The following is a 17,759-nucleotide window of genomic DNA, read 5'->3' as shown; positions in this document are numbered from 1 at the left end:
TCAAAATCCTTTGCCCCCTCTTCAGCGCCTGCTTCCCTCCCACGCCCAAACTCACCACGTTTAGGGTGTTCACCAAGCTGTGTGCTTGCCAAAGGACAGAGAAACTGATTATGTTAAAAAAACGGGGTGCATTTTACTATAACAATTCAATGTGGTCTGTATACTAACAATCATGATTCAGTTTATTGTTTCTTGTGGTTCTGCAGATGTGGCCTTCATGGCCTCCCCCACACACCAGTGGAGTGCCTCTGCCAGATAAGGAGGCAGCCAAGGAGGACATGTTTCAAGAGGTGCTTTAATCTTAAGAAGTCAAAAAACAAGAACGCAGGGCATGGAGAGAGACTTTAAAAGAAAATTATAAAATAGACAGGCAGAACAGAAAGAAGAGCCAGGAGCAAATTTTAATAGGCCATGAGCGGATGATAAAAGTGATGGAAGAGCAAAAAGAGATGTTGAAGTCCCTAATCATGCTGCAGGCTCAATTCATGTGTGCTCAGCCCCCCCTCAGCCAATACAGAACTGCTTTTCATGCCCTCCCCAAATTCCTCCCACACATTCCTTGCAACTTCCTGGGCTCTCTCAGTACCCCGTTCATTCCACCCCTTCAGACATCTTCCAAAATGATAGCTGGACTTACACACAGCTATAAGAGCCTATACTGCCCTTTGCGGTTATCTCTCTTCCCCAAAGTCATGTGTGTGAGAGTGAGAGAGATGTTACTGACAGAATCTGTAACTGTATAGATCGCTGTTGGAACCACTGGTATATATTTGCAACAAATATTGTACAAAGGCTGTCATGTGAGGTGTCTATGGTAAGGTTATGATTGGCTGGTTATAATTATGCTATCTGTATATATGTATCATTTTGCAGTTGAAGTTATGAATACTGGCTCTATACTGTCTGTATTTCAAACTTATGCTATGATTCTGGGTGACACCCCAGACAAGTTGGTGTCAGCTCTGCCAAGCCTGCCTGATGGCCCATTAAGGGCCATCAGCTATACAACTGACCCATTGAGGGAACTGACCCATTGAGGGAAGGCAGACACACCTTGTGACTCAGCAAGGCATGCAGGGACCCGCCTGTGGACAGAACTTTAAGGTTTTTCTATGTCATGTGCTGGATAGCATATCCTTGGGACAAAGTAAGCAAAGACCACATGGCAAGAGACTATAAAAGGCCAATGCCTCATCTCCATCTTGTCTTCAATCCTGCTTCTTACCTCTGGATGGACTTTGCTGCAAATGGAAGCTCTAAACAAAGGACTGATGACCCATCCCAGCTGTGGATATACTCCAGAGACTTGATTTGAACCTGCAGTTTATTCCATCACTGCTACAAGTCTGAACTAAGAACTTTGCCATTACTGTATGTAATTGATTCCATTTAACCAATTCTTGCTCTCGTCTATATCTTTTTCCTTTTATGAATAAACCTCTCGATTCTAAAGGATTGGCAACAGCATGATTTGTGGGCAAGATCTGATTTGTTTATTGACCTGCGTCTGGGGTTTGGTCCTTTGGGATCAAGATAACCTTTTTTCTTTTTTGGCAGCTTGACAAAGCCCTGGCTGGGATGATTTAATTGGGTACGGGTCCTGCTTTTGAGCAGGGGGTTGGACTAGATGACCTCCTGAGGTCCCTTCCAACCCTGATATTCTATGATTCTATTATTCTTTTACTAGGGTATTGGTTTTCATAACCATTCGTACCCATAACGAGGGGCACTGGTGGAGATACTGGGAAACTGGAGTGGCTAAGGGAACTGCTTGTGTGACTTGTGGTTAGCTAGTGGGGTAAAACCAAAGTCTTCTCTGTTTGGCTGGTTTGGTTTGCCTCAGAGGTGGAAAAACCCTAGCCTTGGGCTGTAACTGCCCTGCTTTAAGCAATTTGTCCTGAATTGGCACTCTCAGTTGGGTCCCACCAGAACAAGCATTGTTACAGTGTGTTTATTTTTATTAAATAAAAATATACTCTGAAAGATAACCAATCTTTGTCTCCTACACACAGTAGTTGGTGCTGAAATTAATACACAGTGGCATTTGATCATTTGCTAAGTACAAATCAGTCAGGAATCATCAACATTTTCATGCAAGGTGGCACGTTAAAGCATTGCAGAGTGCTGTACAGAAAGACATCACTGGAGCTCATTGTCAAAAAGGTGCCTCAAAGCCTCCCTGATTCAAACAGCCCCCAGCTGTGACTCTCTAATAGCCCTGGTATCTGGCTACTCAAAATCAGCTGCCAGGCAAGCTGCCTCTGCGCAGCACTCCAGAGCAAACTTAAGAACATAAGAATGGCCCTACTGGGTCAGATCAAAGGTCCATCTAGCCAGTATCCTGTCTTCTGACAGTGGCCGGTGCCAGGTGCCCCAGAGGGAAAGAACAGAACAGGTAATCATCAAGTGATCCATCTCCTGTCACTCATTCCCAGCCTCTGGCAAACAGAGCCTAGGGACACCATCCTTGCCCATCCTGGCTAATAGCCATTGATGGACCTATCCTCCATGAATTTATCTAGTTCTTTTTTGAACCCTGTTATGGTCTTGGCCTTCACAACATCCTCTGGCAAGGAGTTCCACAGGTTGACTGTGAGTTGTATAAAGAAATACTTTCTTTAATTTGTTTAAAACCTGCTGCCTATTAATTTCATTTGGTGACCCTTAGTTCTTATGAGTGTTATGAGTAGTAGTAAACAACACTTCCTTATCTACATTCGCTACACCAGTCATGATTTTACAGACCTCTATCATATCTCCCCTTAGCCGTCTCTTTTCCAAGCTGAAAAGTCCCAGTCTTATTAATCTCTCCTCATACGGAAGCCGTTCCATACCCCTAATCATTTTTGTTTCCCTTTTCTGAACCTTTTCCAATTCCTATCTTTTTTGAGATGGGGCAACCACATCTGCACACAGTATTCAAGATGTGGGCATACCATGGATTTATATAGAGGCAACATTTTCTGTCCTATTATCTATCCCTTTCTTAATTATTCCCAGCATTCTATTAACTTTTTTGATTGCTGCTGCATATTAAATGGATGTTTTTGGAGAATTATCCACAATGACTCCAAGATCTCTTTCTTGAGTGCTAACAGCTAATTTAGACCCCATCATTTTATATGTATAGTTGGAATTATGCCTTCCAATGCGTATTACTTTGGATTTATCAACATTGAATTTTATCTGCCATTTTGTTGCCCAGTCACCCAGTTTTGAGAGATCCTTTTGTAGCTCTTTGCAGTCTGCCTGGGTCTTAACTATCTTTAGTAATTTTGTATCACCTGCAAATTTTGCAACCTCACTGTTTACCCCTTTTTCCAGATCATTTATGAATATGTTGAATAGGACTGGTCCCAGAACAAACCCCTGGGGGACACCATTATTTACCTCTCCATTCTGAAAACTGGCCATGTATACCTACCCTTTGTTTCCTATCTTTTAGGCAGTTACCAATCTATGACAGCACCTTCCCTCTTATCCTGTGGCAGCTTACTTTGCTTAAGAGCCTTTCATGAGGGACCTTGTCAAAGGCTTTCTGAAAATTTAAGTACACTAAATCCACTGGATCCCCTTGGTCCACATGCTTGTTGATCCCCTCAAAGAATTATTTTGACCCTTAGCTTCACAAACATTATGGAACACACAGTAGGCTGCTATGACCATGGGAATATTTTCCTCATTTAGGTCTAACCTGCCATAAAGGCAAATGCCAGTGTGCTTTTAATCTGCCAAAGGAATATTCTACGATCATTCTGCACCTGTTCAGCCTATTGTCGAAGCGCTCCTTGCGGCTGTCCAGGTTTCCCGTGTAAGGCTTCATGAGACATGGTAGTATAGGGTACGCTAGGTCTCAGGTTCATTATGTTCATTTCAACATCCCCCCATTGGGATCTTATGGTCTGGAAAGGGAGCCTTTCTGTACAGGCCAGTGTTCCTGAAGATGCGTGCGTCATGCACTTTCCTGGACCACCCCACATTGATGTCACTGAAACCATATACGCAATACCATAGAGAAGTACCCATTTTCTATTGTACTCCATCGCAAGACAGTCCGACATGAAAATTGGGATATGCATGCCATCTATCGCCTTGCTGCAGGTAGGAAAACCCATTGCTGCAAAGCCATCCATCATTTCATGGATTTTGCCAAGAGAGTCAGTCCTTCACAGCAAAATGTGATTTATGGCTCTGCACACTTGTATTAACACAGCCCCAGCAGTCAACTTTCCAACACCAAACTGATTCACAACGGACCAGAAGAAGTCTGGAGTTGCCAGCTTCCACACAGTGATCATCATGCACTTCTCCACCGAGAGGGCAGCTCTCATTTTGGTGTCCTTGCACCACAGTGCTGGGACAAGCTCCGCACAAAGTTCCAGAAAAGTGGCTCTTTCTGCAGCCACTGCTCGTCATACCAGACCTACATAACACTACGATACCACCACTCAGTCGAAAAGCAACAGTCCATGTGCAGCTGCTCCATGAATACCAAAAGTAATCTGGTGTTTCTTTCCATAGCACACAGCAGATCAGGAACCTCTGATTCCTGTTCAGATTGGGTGCTCATCATATACTGCATGACGAGCCACAATGGGTTCATAACAGTGACCACAACAGTTGAGAGCAGTGCAGGATCCATCCTTTCAGACAGAGTTGGCAGGCCCACAGTAAAGAGGGGTTGTTGAAAAATGCCGCAAAATGCGGTCAGAAACCCATGGAATGATGGGACAGAAAAAACTGCATTATGGGACACTGAACCCACACCCATGATCCACTGCGATCCATTCCACCTCCCACAACTCGTAGCTGCAGAAGGTGGCGAGTAGCACAGTGGGATAGCTACCCACAGTGCACTGCTCTCCATCAATGCTAGAACACCAATTGTCCACGTGCTCTGCTGACAGAAGGAGCACTGTATGAACATGCACAAGGGATGTAATTATACTGGTTTTTGATTGTCAGCGTAACTTGTGTTGACAAAACCCTGTAGCGTAGACAAGACCTCAGTGTGTTTTTTTTAGGACGATTGACTATAGGAATCCAAATTCTTTGGGTGAGCACAATCATGTTACACATGCTCAGCTCTCCTAGAAACCAATGTCTGTTCGGACAACCAACCTCAAGGAAGTGGCTTCAACTACTTTCTTTCAAGTGATTTAGGAATCTAACCTGATGCTCTGAAGTGGGGAACATGAGCAGGGATCCATTTGGGCAGTCTAAAAAGGTCAGTAACTATGGTATTTAAGAGTTATTTTCCTTTAAGAACTGTCCCCATGAATCCCCAAATCTTGGAAGAACAAGCCATAGTGGACACCCCAAGGCGAGTTTGAGTACCTCCAACCACCCTGAGACATGACCAATACTGCAAAAAAGCCAGTGAGGTAGGTAAGATGGAAACCCCAATAGCAATGTTCCTCTTTCATCCTGAACAGAAGAGAATCTTTAATATTCTGAGGTACTGTGGCCCAGGTATCCAAGTGGTTAAGGCAGTACACCATGCAGACTCCCAAGATGTAGCCTGGCAAATAGAGTCACATGAACACAAGGCTTACCACCTGTAGAAAAAAAAAGCTACAGGTTTACAATGGGAACCTCTCAAAGGACACGGTCTCCCTAATGGTATGAAAAATCCTCTTAAGCAAGCTTTTCAGCTATGGAGCCTCTTAAGGCTCCAGTGAATTCAGCATTTTGTGGTGGAATGAGAGTGGACTTGTTTAGGCAAACCCTAAGGACTCAGGATGCTTTACACACTTTTCTGAGGGCTTGTCTACACTTGAAATGCTACAGTGGCACAGCTGCAGCGCTGGATCTATGCCATTGTAGCACTTCAGTGTAAACACTTTCCCACACCTCCCCAAGAGGAGGTAACTAGGCAATGGAAGAATTCTTCCGGCAACCTAGCACTATCTACTCCAAGGGTTAGGTTGGCTTAACTATGTCATTCAAGTGTGTGGATTTTTCACACCCCTGAACAATGTAGCTGGGTCAACTTAACTTCTGAGTGTAGACCTGGCTGGCCTGAGGTACATCTTGCAGTGTGTGCTAGCTACAGTCAGATACAAATATCCAGACATCCAAGAAAGCCCGTTGCCACAGACAGCTGTTTCATGAAAACCTGGTGGTGAAGACACCAAAGGTTAGAAAGGAGTATTGGTAGAGTCCTTCTCCTGGACAAGGTGGGAGACATATTCAGTGACTGTGCCTTTCACATCTTGACTCAACTTTGCTGTATGGAGCTTTATCCAACTGACGACCTGCCCCTAGAGGCAGAACACCTCCCTCTGGAAAAAAGTTCAGTCTCACATGAAGTCAGGAAGAACTCTGCTTCTCTAACCAAAAAGTAGTGGATGTCCTTATTTATAAAGCAGCGTGTCTCACTGAAGGCAGTCATCTTGCCATCGCTGCTCAATAACTGCGAAGTCTCACCTGCGAAGTGGCCAAAAACTAAGCTTACATCACAAGAGGCTCTAGTCACTATCAGAGCTAAAAAAATCATAAAAGTGAAAATATTCAAATTCGGTCCTTGAGAAAAGCTTGGTGTGCTTGGTTATAAATGGGAGGGGAGAGTGAGGGAAGAGGAAAGACCTGGGGGGTAGTGAGCCACATGTAAGTGGTCACATCCCCAATTGCTTGTTCTGCCGAATATAAGAAATCCATGGGCTTTTTTTTGCTGAATCAGTGAGTTCTAAGCCCTGGTCTACACCAGGACTTTAGGTCGAATTTAGCAGCATTAAATCGATGTAAACCTGCACCCGTCCACAAAATGAAGCCCTTTATTTCGACTTAAAGGGCTCTTAAAATCGATTTCCTTACTCCACCCCTGACAAGTGGATTAGCGCTTAAATCGACGTTGCCGGCTCGAATTTGGGGTACTGTGGACACAATTCGATGGTATTGGCCTCCGGGAGCTATCCCAGAGTGCTCCATTATGACCGCTCTGGACAGCACTCTCAACTCAGATGCACTGGCCAGGTAGACAGGAAAAGAACCACGAACTTTTGAATCTCATTTCCTGTTTGGCCAGCGTGGCAAGCTGCAGGTGACCATGCAGAGCTCATCAGCACAGGTGACCATGATGGAGTCCCAGAATCGCAAAAGAGCTCCAGCATGGACCGAACAGGAGGTACGGGATCTGATCGCTGTTTGGGGAGAGGAATCCGTGCTATCAGAACTCCGTTCCAGTTTTCGAAATGCCAAAACCTTTGTCAAAATCTCCCAGGGCATGAAGGACAGAGGCCGTAACAGGGACCCGAAGCAGTGCCGCGTGAAACTGAAGGAGCTGAGGCAAGCCTACCAGAAAACCAGAGAGGCGAACAGCCGCTCTGGGTCAGAGCCCCAAACATGCCGCTTCTATGATGAGCTATATGCCATTTTAGGGGGTTCAGCCACCACTACCCCAGCCATGTTGTTTGACTCCTTCAATGGAGATGGAGGCAATATGGAAGCAGGTTTTGGGGACGAAGAAGATGATGAGGAGGAGAAGGTTGAGGTTGTAGATAGCTCACAGCAAGCAAGCGGAGAAACCGGTTTTCCCGACAGCCAGGAACTGTTTCTCACCCTAGACCTGGAGCCAGTACCCCCCAAACCCACCCAAGGCTGCCTCCTGGACCCAGCAGGCGGAGAAGGGACCTCTGGTGAGTGTACCTTTTAAAATACTATACATGGTTTAAAAGCAAGCATGTGAAAGGATTACTTTGCCCTGGCATTTGCGGTTCTCCTAGATTTAGTCCTAAAGCCTTTGCAAAAGGTTTCTGGGGAGGGCAGCCTTATTGTGTCCTTCATGGTAGGACACTTTACCACTCCAGGCCAGTAACACATACTCGGGAATCATTGTAGAACAAAGCATTGCAGTGTATGTTTGCTGGCATTCAAACAACATCCGTTCTTTATCTCTCTGTGTTATCCTCAGGAGAGTGAGATATAATTCATGGTCACCTGGTTGAAATAGAGTGCTTTTCTTCAGGGGACACTCAGAGGAGCCCATTCCTGCTGGGCTGTTTGCCTGTGGCTAAACAGAAATGTTCCCCGCTGTTAGCCACAGGGAGGGGGGAAGGTTGAGGGGGTAGTCACGCGGTGGGAGGAGGCAAAATGCGACCTTGTAACGAAAGCACATGTGCTATGTATGTAATGTTAACAGCAAGGTTTACCCTGAAAGAGTGTAGCCACTGTTTTATAAAATGTGTCTTTTTAAATACAGCTGTCCCCTTTTTTTTTCCTCCACCAGCTGCATGTGTTTCAATGATCACAGGATCTTCTCCTTCCCAGAGGCTAGTGAAGCTTAGAAAGAAAAAAACGCACTCGCAATGAAATGTTCTCCGAGCTCATGCTGTCCTCCCACACTGACAGAGCACAGACGAATGCGTGGAGGCAAATAATGTCAGAGTGCAGGAAAGCACAAAATGACCGGGAGGAGAGGTGGCGGGCTGAAGAGAGGGCTGAAGCTCAAATGTGGTGGCAGCGTGATGAGAGGAGGCAGGATTCAATGCTGAGGCTGCTGCAGGACCAAACCAGTATGCTCCAGTGTATGGTTGAGCTGCAGCAAAGGCAGCTGGAGCACAGACTGCCACTGCAGCCCCTCTGTAACCAACCGCCCTCCTCCCCAAGTTCCATAGCCTCCACACCCAGATGCCCAAGAACGCGGTGGGGGGGCCTCCGGCCAACCAGCCACTCCACCACAGAGGATTGCCCAAAAAAAAAGAAGGCTGTCATTCAATAAATTTTAAAGTTGTAAACTTTTAAAGTGCTGTGCTTAAAGTGCTGTGCGGCATTTTCCTTCCCTCCTCCACCACCCCTCTTGGGCTACCTTGGTAGTCATCCCCCTATTTGTGTGATGAATGAATAAAGAATGCATGAATGTGAAGCAACAATGACTTTATTGCCTCTGCAAGCGGTGATTGAAGGGAGGAGGGGCGGGTGGTTAGCTTACAGGGAAGTAGAGTGAACCAAGGGGTGGGGGGTTTCATCAAGGAGAAACAAACAGAACTTTCACACCGTAGCCTGGCCAGTCATGAAACTGGTTTTCAAAGCTTCTCTGATGCGTACCGCGCCCTCCTGTGCTCTTCTAACCACCCTGGTGTCTGGCTGCGCGTAACCAGCAGCCAGGCGATTTGCCTCAACCTCCCACCCCGCCATAAACGTCTCCCCCTTACTCACAGATATTGTGGAGCGCACAGCAAGCAGTAATAACAGTGGGAATATTGGTTTCGCTGAGGTCTAAGCGAGTCAGTAAACTGCGCCAGCGCGCCTTTAAACGTCCAAATGCACATTCTACCACCATTCTGCACTTGCTCAGCCTGTAGTTGAACAGCTCCTGACTACTGTCCAGGCTGCCTGTGTACGGCTTCATGAGCCATGGCATTAAGGGGTAGGCTGGGTCCCCAAGGATACATATAGGCATTTCAACATCCCCAACAGTTATTTTCTGGTCTGGGAATAAAGTCCCTTCCTGCAGCTTTTGAAACAGACCAGAATTCCTGAAGATGCGAGCATCATGCACCTTTCCCGGCCATCCCACGTTGATGTTGGTGAAACGTCCTTTGTGATCCACCAGAGCTTGCAGCACTATCGAAAAGTACCCCTTGCGGTTTATGTACTCGGCGGCTTGGTGCTCCGGTGCCAAGATAGGGATATGGGTTCCGTCTATAGCCCCACCACAGTTATGGAATCCCATTGCAGCAAAGCCATCCACTATGACCTGCACATTTCCCAGGGTCACTACCCTTGATATCAGCAGATCTTTGATTGCGTGGGCTACTTGCATCACAGCAGCCCCCACAGTAGATTTGCCCACTCCAAATTGATTCCCAACTGACCGGTAGCTGTCTGGCGTTGCAAGCTTCCACAGGGCTATCGCCACTCGCTTCTCAACTGTGAGGGCTGCTCTCATCTTGGTATTCATGCGCCTCAGGGCAGGGGAAAGCAAGTCACAAAGTTCCATGAAAGTGCCCTTACACATGTGAAAGTTTCGCAGCCACTGGGAATCGTCCCAGACCTGCAACACTATGCAGTCCCACCAGTCTGTGCTTGTTTCCCAAGCCCAGAATCGGCGTTCCACAGCATGAACCTGCCCCATTAGCACCATGATGCATGCATTGGCAGGGCCCATGCTTTCAGAGAAATCTGTGTCCATGTCCTGATCACTCACGTGACCGCGCTGACGTCGCCTCCTCGCCCAGTATCGCTTTGCCAGGTTCTGGTGCTGCATATACTGCTGGATAATGTGTGTGGTGTTTAATGTGCTCCTAATTGCCAAAGTGAGCTGAGCGGCCTCCATGCTTGCCTTGGTATGGCGTCCGCACAGAAAAAAGGCGCGGAACGATTGTCTGCCGTTGCTCTGACGGGGGGAGGGGCGACTGACAACACGGCTTACAGGGTTGGCTTTAGGGAGCTAAAATCAACAAAGGGGGTGTCTTTACATCAAGGAGTATTTCAGGCAGGACTTCACGGAGGGTTCCAATAAGAAATGGTGCACCTAAGTTATCGTTCTTATTGGAACAAGAAGGTTAGCCTGGCCTCTGATTGATACATAGCTAGATTTACCTTGCTGCACCTTCTCTGTGAGTGACTGCAGTGTGACCTAGAAGAATGAGTCCCCTGGACAGGGGAGGGGGGGAAGCAAATGAATACAAAACAAATCTGGTCTATTTCTTGTTTTGATCCACTCCATCTATCTTTTACATCTTTGGCTGGCAGCAGACGGTGCAGAAGGACTGCATGCCATCCACATTAAATGGCTGCTCGGCAGAAGATGGTACAGTACGACTGCTAGCAGTCCGTATCGCCTGCCCGCTCACCATAAGACGGTTCAATAGGACTGACTGCAGGACTAAAGAGAATGACCTGGTCAAGTCACTCCAAATTTAGTCCTTGCGCCCATGTCTGCCCAGGCGCTCCCAGCCGACGTGGCCAGGAGCACCTCGGACATGACGATGACGGCTACCAGTCGTACTGTACCGTCTGCTACCACAAGGCAAGGGGTTGCTGCTACTGTGTAGCAATTCCATACCGCGTCTGCCAGCGCCCAGGAGACATAGCGTGACGGTTACCTGAGCGGGCTCCATGCTTACCTGTGCAGACGCCATACCACGGCAACTCAGGAAAAAAGGCGCGAAACGATTGTCTGCCCTTGCTTTCATGGAGGGAGGGAGGGAACGGGGGCCTGACGATATGTACCCAGAACCACCCGCGACAATGTTTTAGCCCCATCAGGCATTGGGATCTCAACCCAGAATTCCAATGGGCAGCGGAGACTGCAGGAACTGTGGGATAGCTACCCACAGTGCAACGCTCCGGAAGTCGACTCTAGCCTCGGTAGTGTGGAAGCACTCCGCCGAGTTAATGCACTTAGAGCATTTTCTGTGGGGGGACACACACGAATATATAAAACCGATTTCTAAAAAACCGACTTCTATAAATTTGACCTTATTCCGTAGTGTAGACATACCCTATGTCTAAGGCCTCAGAAAAGCATATCACTAGAAGGGGAAGCACTAGCTGCTTTTCTGGTGGGGACAAAGATGAAAGAATTGTTTCTGGCTCATCCTCCACATACTCATCTTCCTGTTTTACTGAGCCCCTAAGACTGAGATGACAGCTGTTTACAAACCAAATTTTGGTTGCCATAAATTTATGGTAGGCCAGAAAGCCCGGAGTCAATGGTCAGAGCTCTTCCAGCTCCAAGGCAACAAGACAGTCCCATGATCTTATTTCAACCATAAGAACTCATGGACTCCAAATTCCAAACGACAGCTGTTCTCCACCAACAGGACAAGGAGTCAAGGATCTGACAAATTATGTGCTAGACTTGGCTACCTTTCCTCTCTATCACACACACACAGATCTCCTTAGTTTTCTGACACCCTGGACCATATGAAAAGATGGATGAAAACTCAAGAGTCAATGGCAGAAAACACAAGGATCTCTCCCCATTCCTATTCAACATCTGCACGCAGCCACTAGGCAAACTGGTCTCAGACTTTAAGGCCAGAAGGGACCATCATGATCATCTAGTGTCCATTATTAACACTTGTTACTTCTCAGCTGGACTACAGCAATGCAATATAGTTGGGCATGCAGTATTCCACACTTCGAGAACTCCAACTGATAAAGAATGCTGTCACAATCTCCTCAGAAACAGTGGCTCCCATTAATACATCACACCTGTCCTCTGCTCCCTGCACTGGCTTCTCATAGAATATCAAATCAAGTTCAAGGTCTCTGTCCTTATCCTCAAGGAATTTGATGGCCTGGGCCCAGTATATCTAAGAGGTTGCTCTAAAGGTCTAAGATGAAGACTATTCTCAACCACTTCACTCCTCAGGAACAAGTGAATTTTCTACAATAAGGGAAGGTGACTTATTACTCCTAGGGGAATTCTCCATCACTACACAAGCACAGAATTAATGTCCCCCGCAGATAAATTGATTCACATGCACCTTCCAAGCAGCAGTCGGGGGAGAAGGGGGCACATCTGGTCTGGGCATCAGGAGCAGCTGGGGGAGATGTAAATCACCACCTCAGGAGGCTGGGGGGGGAGGGGGGGAGAGGAGAGGAGAGACAGTGACAGGACTTCGTCTGCTCCTGGGGTCAGGTCAGACCCACCTCCAGGAACCTCCCCAACTTCAGAAAGCTCTTCACACACACACCCACTTCCTGACCCCATTGCTCCCAGCCACAGGGGAAGGGGTCACTGTATGGGGGAGCTGCCCCTCATCTGTCCAACCCCCATCCAGACCCCCCACTGTACCTAGACCCCCCTGCCAAGCCTCATCCTCCTCCCCCCCTGCCCCCAACTGAGCCCCAACCACCTTCACTTGGATCCACGCCCCAGGAATTCTCATTCCCCCTGCACCTTCAACAAGCCCTAATACTTCCAGATTCACCTCACATGGAGATCCTCCACCAAGCCACCCACACCAAGACTGCCCCATAAAGAATTCATCCCACACCTCGATCCCCCTACACACACTAAGCCCCTCCACATTTGGATCCTGCCAGGCTGGGCCTGCTTGCCCGACACCTGGATGAGGGGGGCAGGGCTGGGTATGCATGACTGTCACTCTGTCTCACTGTGGAACCATAGAGATGTGCTAATATACCTAGTAAGGAATCTATTTATCAAAAGACATTTCCTGAATCTTTTTATTGTTTGTATTGTTACAAACATACTTTCTGATGGGTATTTTAAATAATTGAAAATGTGATTATATTATGTTTTGGTAAATAAAATACAGAGTTCTACAAAATTTTAAAATACTGAGAGCAGTACTTTTAATTTTTTAGCACAGAATTCCCTCAGGAGTAATCTATGCATGAGACAGAACTCAGTGGCTGACCCAAGACTAGAATGAACTCTCACAGGAATTAAGGACTGTCACATACCTCCGAACCTTCCACTCAAAGTGCAAGGTACATCACTTTAACCATCCCTTGTTTAGCAAAAATAGAAATTATGTGTATATACATATTAAAAGAATTCTAAAACAAGACACACCACTGCACACACTTCTCTCCCTCAAGAGAGGATGTGAGAACACAACACATTGCAGATATTAGTTGTATTGCTAAATGCACTATTGGAAGGTGCTCAGATAGTATGGTGATGAGTTTGGTATAGGAATCTATACATTTTAAACCCCAGAGATAAACAGTATTTACTTTGCCTCTGTGTTTAAGAGTAATGACCCTTATTATGGTCTAACTCAATAATGCTAGGATAATAAGGCCTGACTGATTCAAGGCATCAGCAAACCATGGCACAAGCTGCATCTCTAACAGCAATAGGGCCATTCACTGAGAACCAGCATCTCACTTTTCCTGATGCTGAAGCCTACAAAATAACTGGTAGCAGCTAGGCTTGACTGAATATGACATATGGAGGCACATGAGTATGCATTCCTCAGTCTTCCTAGTGGAGGAAGAATCAGAGGTTACTAGCACAGCTTCCACAGTCCCTGATACCAAGACAACACCACAGAAGAAATACTAGCAGTAGACACTGTCACGGAGTCCCCAGGCGATGTTCTGGAACTGCTCCCTACGAAGCCAGTCAGGACTCCGGGGAAGTCTCCTGTCTGTGAGCAGACTGTCTACAGGACACACAGCTTCCACCTTCCTTGGTCTGACCTCGGAGCATTCAGCATCCTCTGCCCCTCCGTGTGCTTCCCACAGCAACTCCACCCAGGCGGGGTCCTGGGGAAGCCAGAGGGTCCTGCCCTCCAATTCCACAGTCAGACGTGACTCTCAGCTAGCCAGTAAAACAGAAGGTTTATTAGACGACAGGAACACGGTCTAACACAGAGTCTGTACGTGCAGAGAACAGGACCCCTCAGCTGGGTCCATTTTGGGAGGCAGTGAGCCAGACAACCACGTCTGCACTTCACTCCATGTCCCCTGCCAGCCCCAAACTGACTCCCCCTCCAGCCCCTCCTCCTCCTCTAGGCTGTGTCTCTTTCCTGGGCCAGGAAGTCACCAGATTCCTTTGTTCTCCAACCCTGTAGCTCTCACCTTGCAGTGGGGGAAGGACCCAGGCCATCAGTTGCCAGGAAACAGGGTGTCGGCCATTCTCTGTGTCCAGACCCCTGCACACACCTGCCCTCCAGGGCTCTGCAACAATCATACACCCTTATCCCACCACCTAGATACTTAAGAACTGCCATAGGGGAAACTGAGGCACCCCCACAATATTCAAAGGAAACATTAAGAACAGTCCCGCTTCATCACAGACACCAAGACCTGCACCCTCCTTTACGTCAAGATGGGAGCAAGAGAATTTGTCAGCACCATGACTCTTCTGCTTCACCCTCCAGCCAGGGAACAATGTCCAGATACCAAGAAGCTGATCTGAAGTCCCAAACCTGCTTAGTAGGCTCAATAATGAAGAGTAGGGATTTATTAAGATCCCACCTGATCTTAGAGACCAAAAACATGAGACCCTAATGACATTACTGCACTGCATGAAACACAGGTCTCAATTTAACATCCCCAGCTGCCTCAGCCATGCCACTTAACCAAAAACAGGCAAAATAGCTATATAATCAAGTAATCTAACAGGACAAGCATCAGGAAAAGGTAACAAGCCTAAGAGGACAGCACCCCAAGCAATGCCCATAAACACTTTTCTTTTTAAATAAAAATGCAGCAAGCTAACCTTGTGAGGAAGGAAAAGCACGCCAACACCATCCAACCCCACCCCCCACTGCACACATTCAGCCAGACCCCCACACCCACGCCATCCTACCCCAGCCCCCGTGCCCTCAGCCAGCCAGACCCCCAGCCTCCCACACCCACGTAATCCTACCCCAGCCCCCACACCCAGCCAGACCCCCAGCCTCCCGCACCCATGCCATCCTACCCCAGCCCCCAGTACCCACACCCAGACCCCCAGCCTCCCGCACCCATGCCATCCTACCCCACCCCCCAGTACCCACACCCAGACCCCCAGCCTCCCGCACCCATGCCATCCTACCCCACCCCCCAGCCCCCACACCCAGCCAGACCCCCAGCCTCCCGCACCCATGCCATCCTACCCCACCCCCCAGTACCCACACCCAGACCCCCAGCCTCCCGCACCCATGCCATCCTACCCCACCCCCCAGCCCCCACACCCAGCCAGACCCCCAGCCTCCCGCACCCATGCCATCCTACCCCAGCCCCCAGTACCCACACCCAGACCCCCAGCCTCCCGCACCCATGCCATCCTACCCCACCCCCCAGTACCCACACCCAGACCCCCAGCCTCCCGCACCCATGCCATCCTACCCCACCCCCCAGCCCCCACACCCAGCCAGACCCCCAGCCTCCCGCACCCATGCCATCCTACCCCACCCCCCAGCCCCCACACCCAGCCAGACCCCCAGCCTCCCGCACCCATGCCATCCTACCCCACCCCCCAGCCCCCACACCCAGACCCCCAGCCTCCCGCACCCATGCCATCCTACCCCAGCCCCCAGTACCCACACCCAGACCCCCAGCCTCCCGCACCCATGCCATCCTACCCCACCCCCCAGTACCCACACCCAGACCCCCAGCCTCCCGCACCCATGCCATCCTACCCCACCCCCCAGCCCCCACACCCAGCCAGACCCCCAGCCTCCCGCACCCATGCCATCCTACCCCACCCCCCAGTACCCACACCCAGACCCCCAGCCTCCCGCACCCATGCCATCCTACCCCACCCCCCAGTACCCACACCCAGCCAGACCCCCAGCCTCCCACACCCATGCCATCCTACCCCACCCCCCAGCCCCCACACCCAGCCAGACCCCCAGCCTCCCGCACCCATGCCATCCTACCCCACCCCCCAGTACCCACACCCAGACCCCCAGCCTCCCGCACCCATGCCATCCTACTCCACCCCCCCAGTACCCACACCCAGCCAGACCCCCAGCCTCCCGCACTGCCCCTGCTCCTACACCCCCATTCCGCCGGGCCCCACGCCGCCCCTCAGCCAGGCCGCCACTTCCAGCACCGGTTCCTTCCGTCCACCGAGCCCCCCGCCCGCAGCCGCGCCGGCCCGAGGCCCCGGCCCCCACACGCGGGGACGCGGCCTCCTGCTCGCCCGGCCAGGCAGCCGCCCGCAACACGCCCGGGGCCGAGCCCCGTGGGGACCGGGTTCCGCCGGCGGCGCCTCACCTCTTGGGCGGCCCGTCCCCGGCGCTGCCTGCCCCGTTGGCTGCCGCCGTCTCCTCCATTTTGCCGCTGCCCTCAGTCCCCACGGCCGCCATTTCCTCCGCGCAGCCCCTTTGTGCAAGCAGCGGCCGCCCCGCGCCGTGCCCCGGAGCACGCCGGGAAAGGGGCGGGGCCGCGCCCCTGGCGGCAGCGCCCCCCTGCGGCCACGTGGTTCGGGACGCTGACGTCGGGGGGCCGTTCCCGGGCTCGGCGCGAGACGAGAGCGGTGGGGGCGCGAGACCCGGGGCGGCGCCGGGGCCTGAAGTCTCTGCTGCTGCTGCTGGTGGCGGCGGCGCCGTGTCCGGGGTCGGGCCGGTGGCTGCGGGGGGTCGGGGGTGCTGGGGGGGCCGTATCCGGGGGTCAGGCCGGTGGCTGCGGGGGGTCGGGCTGGGCGTGCGGGGCCGGGGCTGGGGGTCAGGCCGGTGGCTGCGGGGGGTCGGGCTGGGCGTGCGGTGCTGGGGGGCCGTGTCCGGGGGTCGGGCCGGTGGCTGCGGGGGGTCGGGCTGGGCGTGCGGGGCTGGGGGGGCCGTGTCTGGGGGTCGGGCCGTGTCTGGGGGTCAGGCCGGTGGCTGCGGGGGGTCGGGCTGGGCGTGTGGTGCTGGGGGGGTCGTGTCCGGGATCGGGCCGGTGGCTGCGGGGGGTCGGGCTGGGCGTGCGGTGCTGGGGGGCCGTGTCCGGGGTCAGGCCGGTGGCTATGGGGGGTCGGGCTGGGGGGGCCGTGTCCGGGGTCAGGCCGGTGGCTGCGGGGGGTCGGGCTGGGCGTGCGGTGCTGGGGGGCCGTGTCCGGGGTCGGGCCGGTGGCTGCGGGGGGTCGGGCTGGGCGTGCGGGGCTGGGGGGGCCGGGGCTGGGGGTCAGGCCGGTGGCTGCGGGGGGTCGGGCTGGGCGTGCGGGGCTGGGGGGGCCGTGTCTGGGGGTCGGGCCGTGTCTGGGGGTCAGGCCGGTGGCTGCGGGGGGTCGGGCTGGGCGTGTGGTGCTGGGGGGGTCGTGTCCGGGATCGGGCCGGTGGCTGCGGGGGGTCGTGCGGGGCTGGGGGGGCCGTGTCCGGGATCGGGCCGGTGGCTATGGGGGGTCGGACTGGGCATGGCGC

General features: G+C 51.3%; 1 protein-coding gene across 1 annotated transcript in view; it reads right to left on the bottom strand.

The window, feature by feature from the left end:
- The window catches only part of LOC311513175 (heterogeneous nuclear ribonucleoprotein M-like), a 34,340-nt gene extending 17,536 nt beyond the window's left edge, over nt 1-16,804 (bottom strand). Inside the window, exon 1 of the mRNA XM_084614831.1 lies at nt 16,636-16,804. Coding sequence (XP_084470957.1) covers nt 16,636-16,727 — 92 coding nt within the window. The 5' untranslated portion in view covers nt 16,728-16,804. The remainder of the gene's footprint in view (nt 1-16,635) is intronic.
- Between the last annotated feature and the right edge of the window lie 955 nt (nt 16,805-17,759).

The sequence above is a fragment of the Lepidochelys olivacea genome (assembly GCF_965140295.1).
Source record: "Lepidochelys olivacea isolate rLepOli2 genome assembly, chromosome: 25".
Classification (NCBI taxonomy): Eukaryota; Metazoa; Chordata; order Testudines; family Cheloniidae; genus Lepidochelys; species Lepidochelys olivacea.
This window is presented reverse-complemented; position numbering and strand designations above follow the sequence as displayed.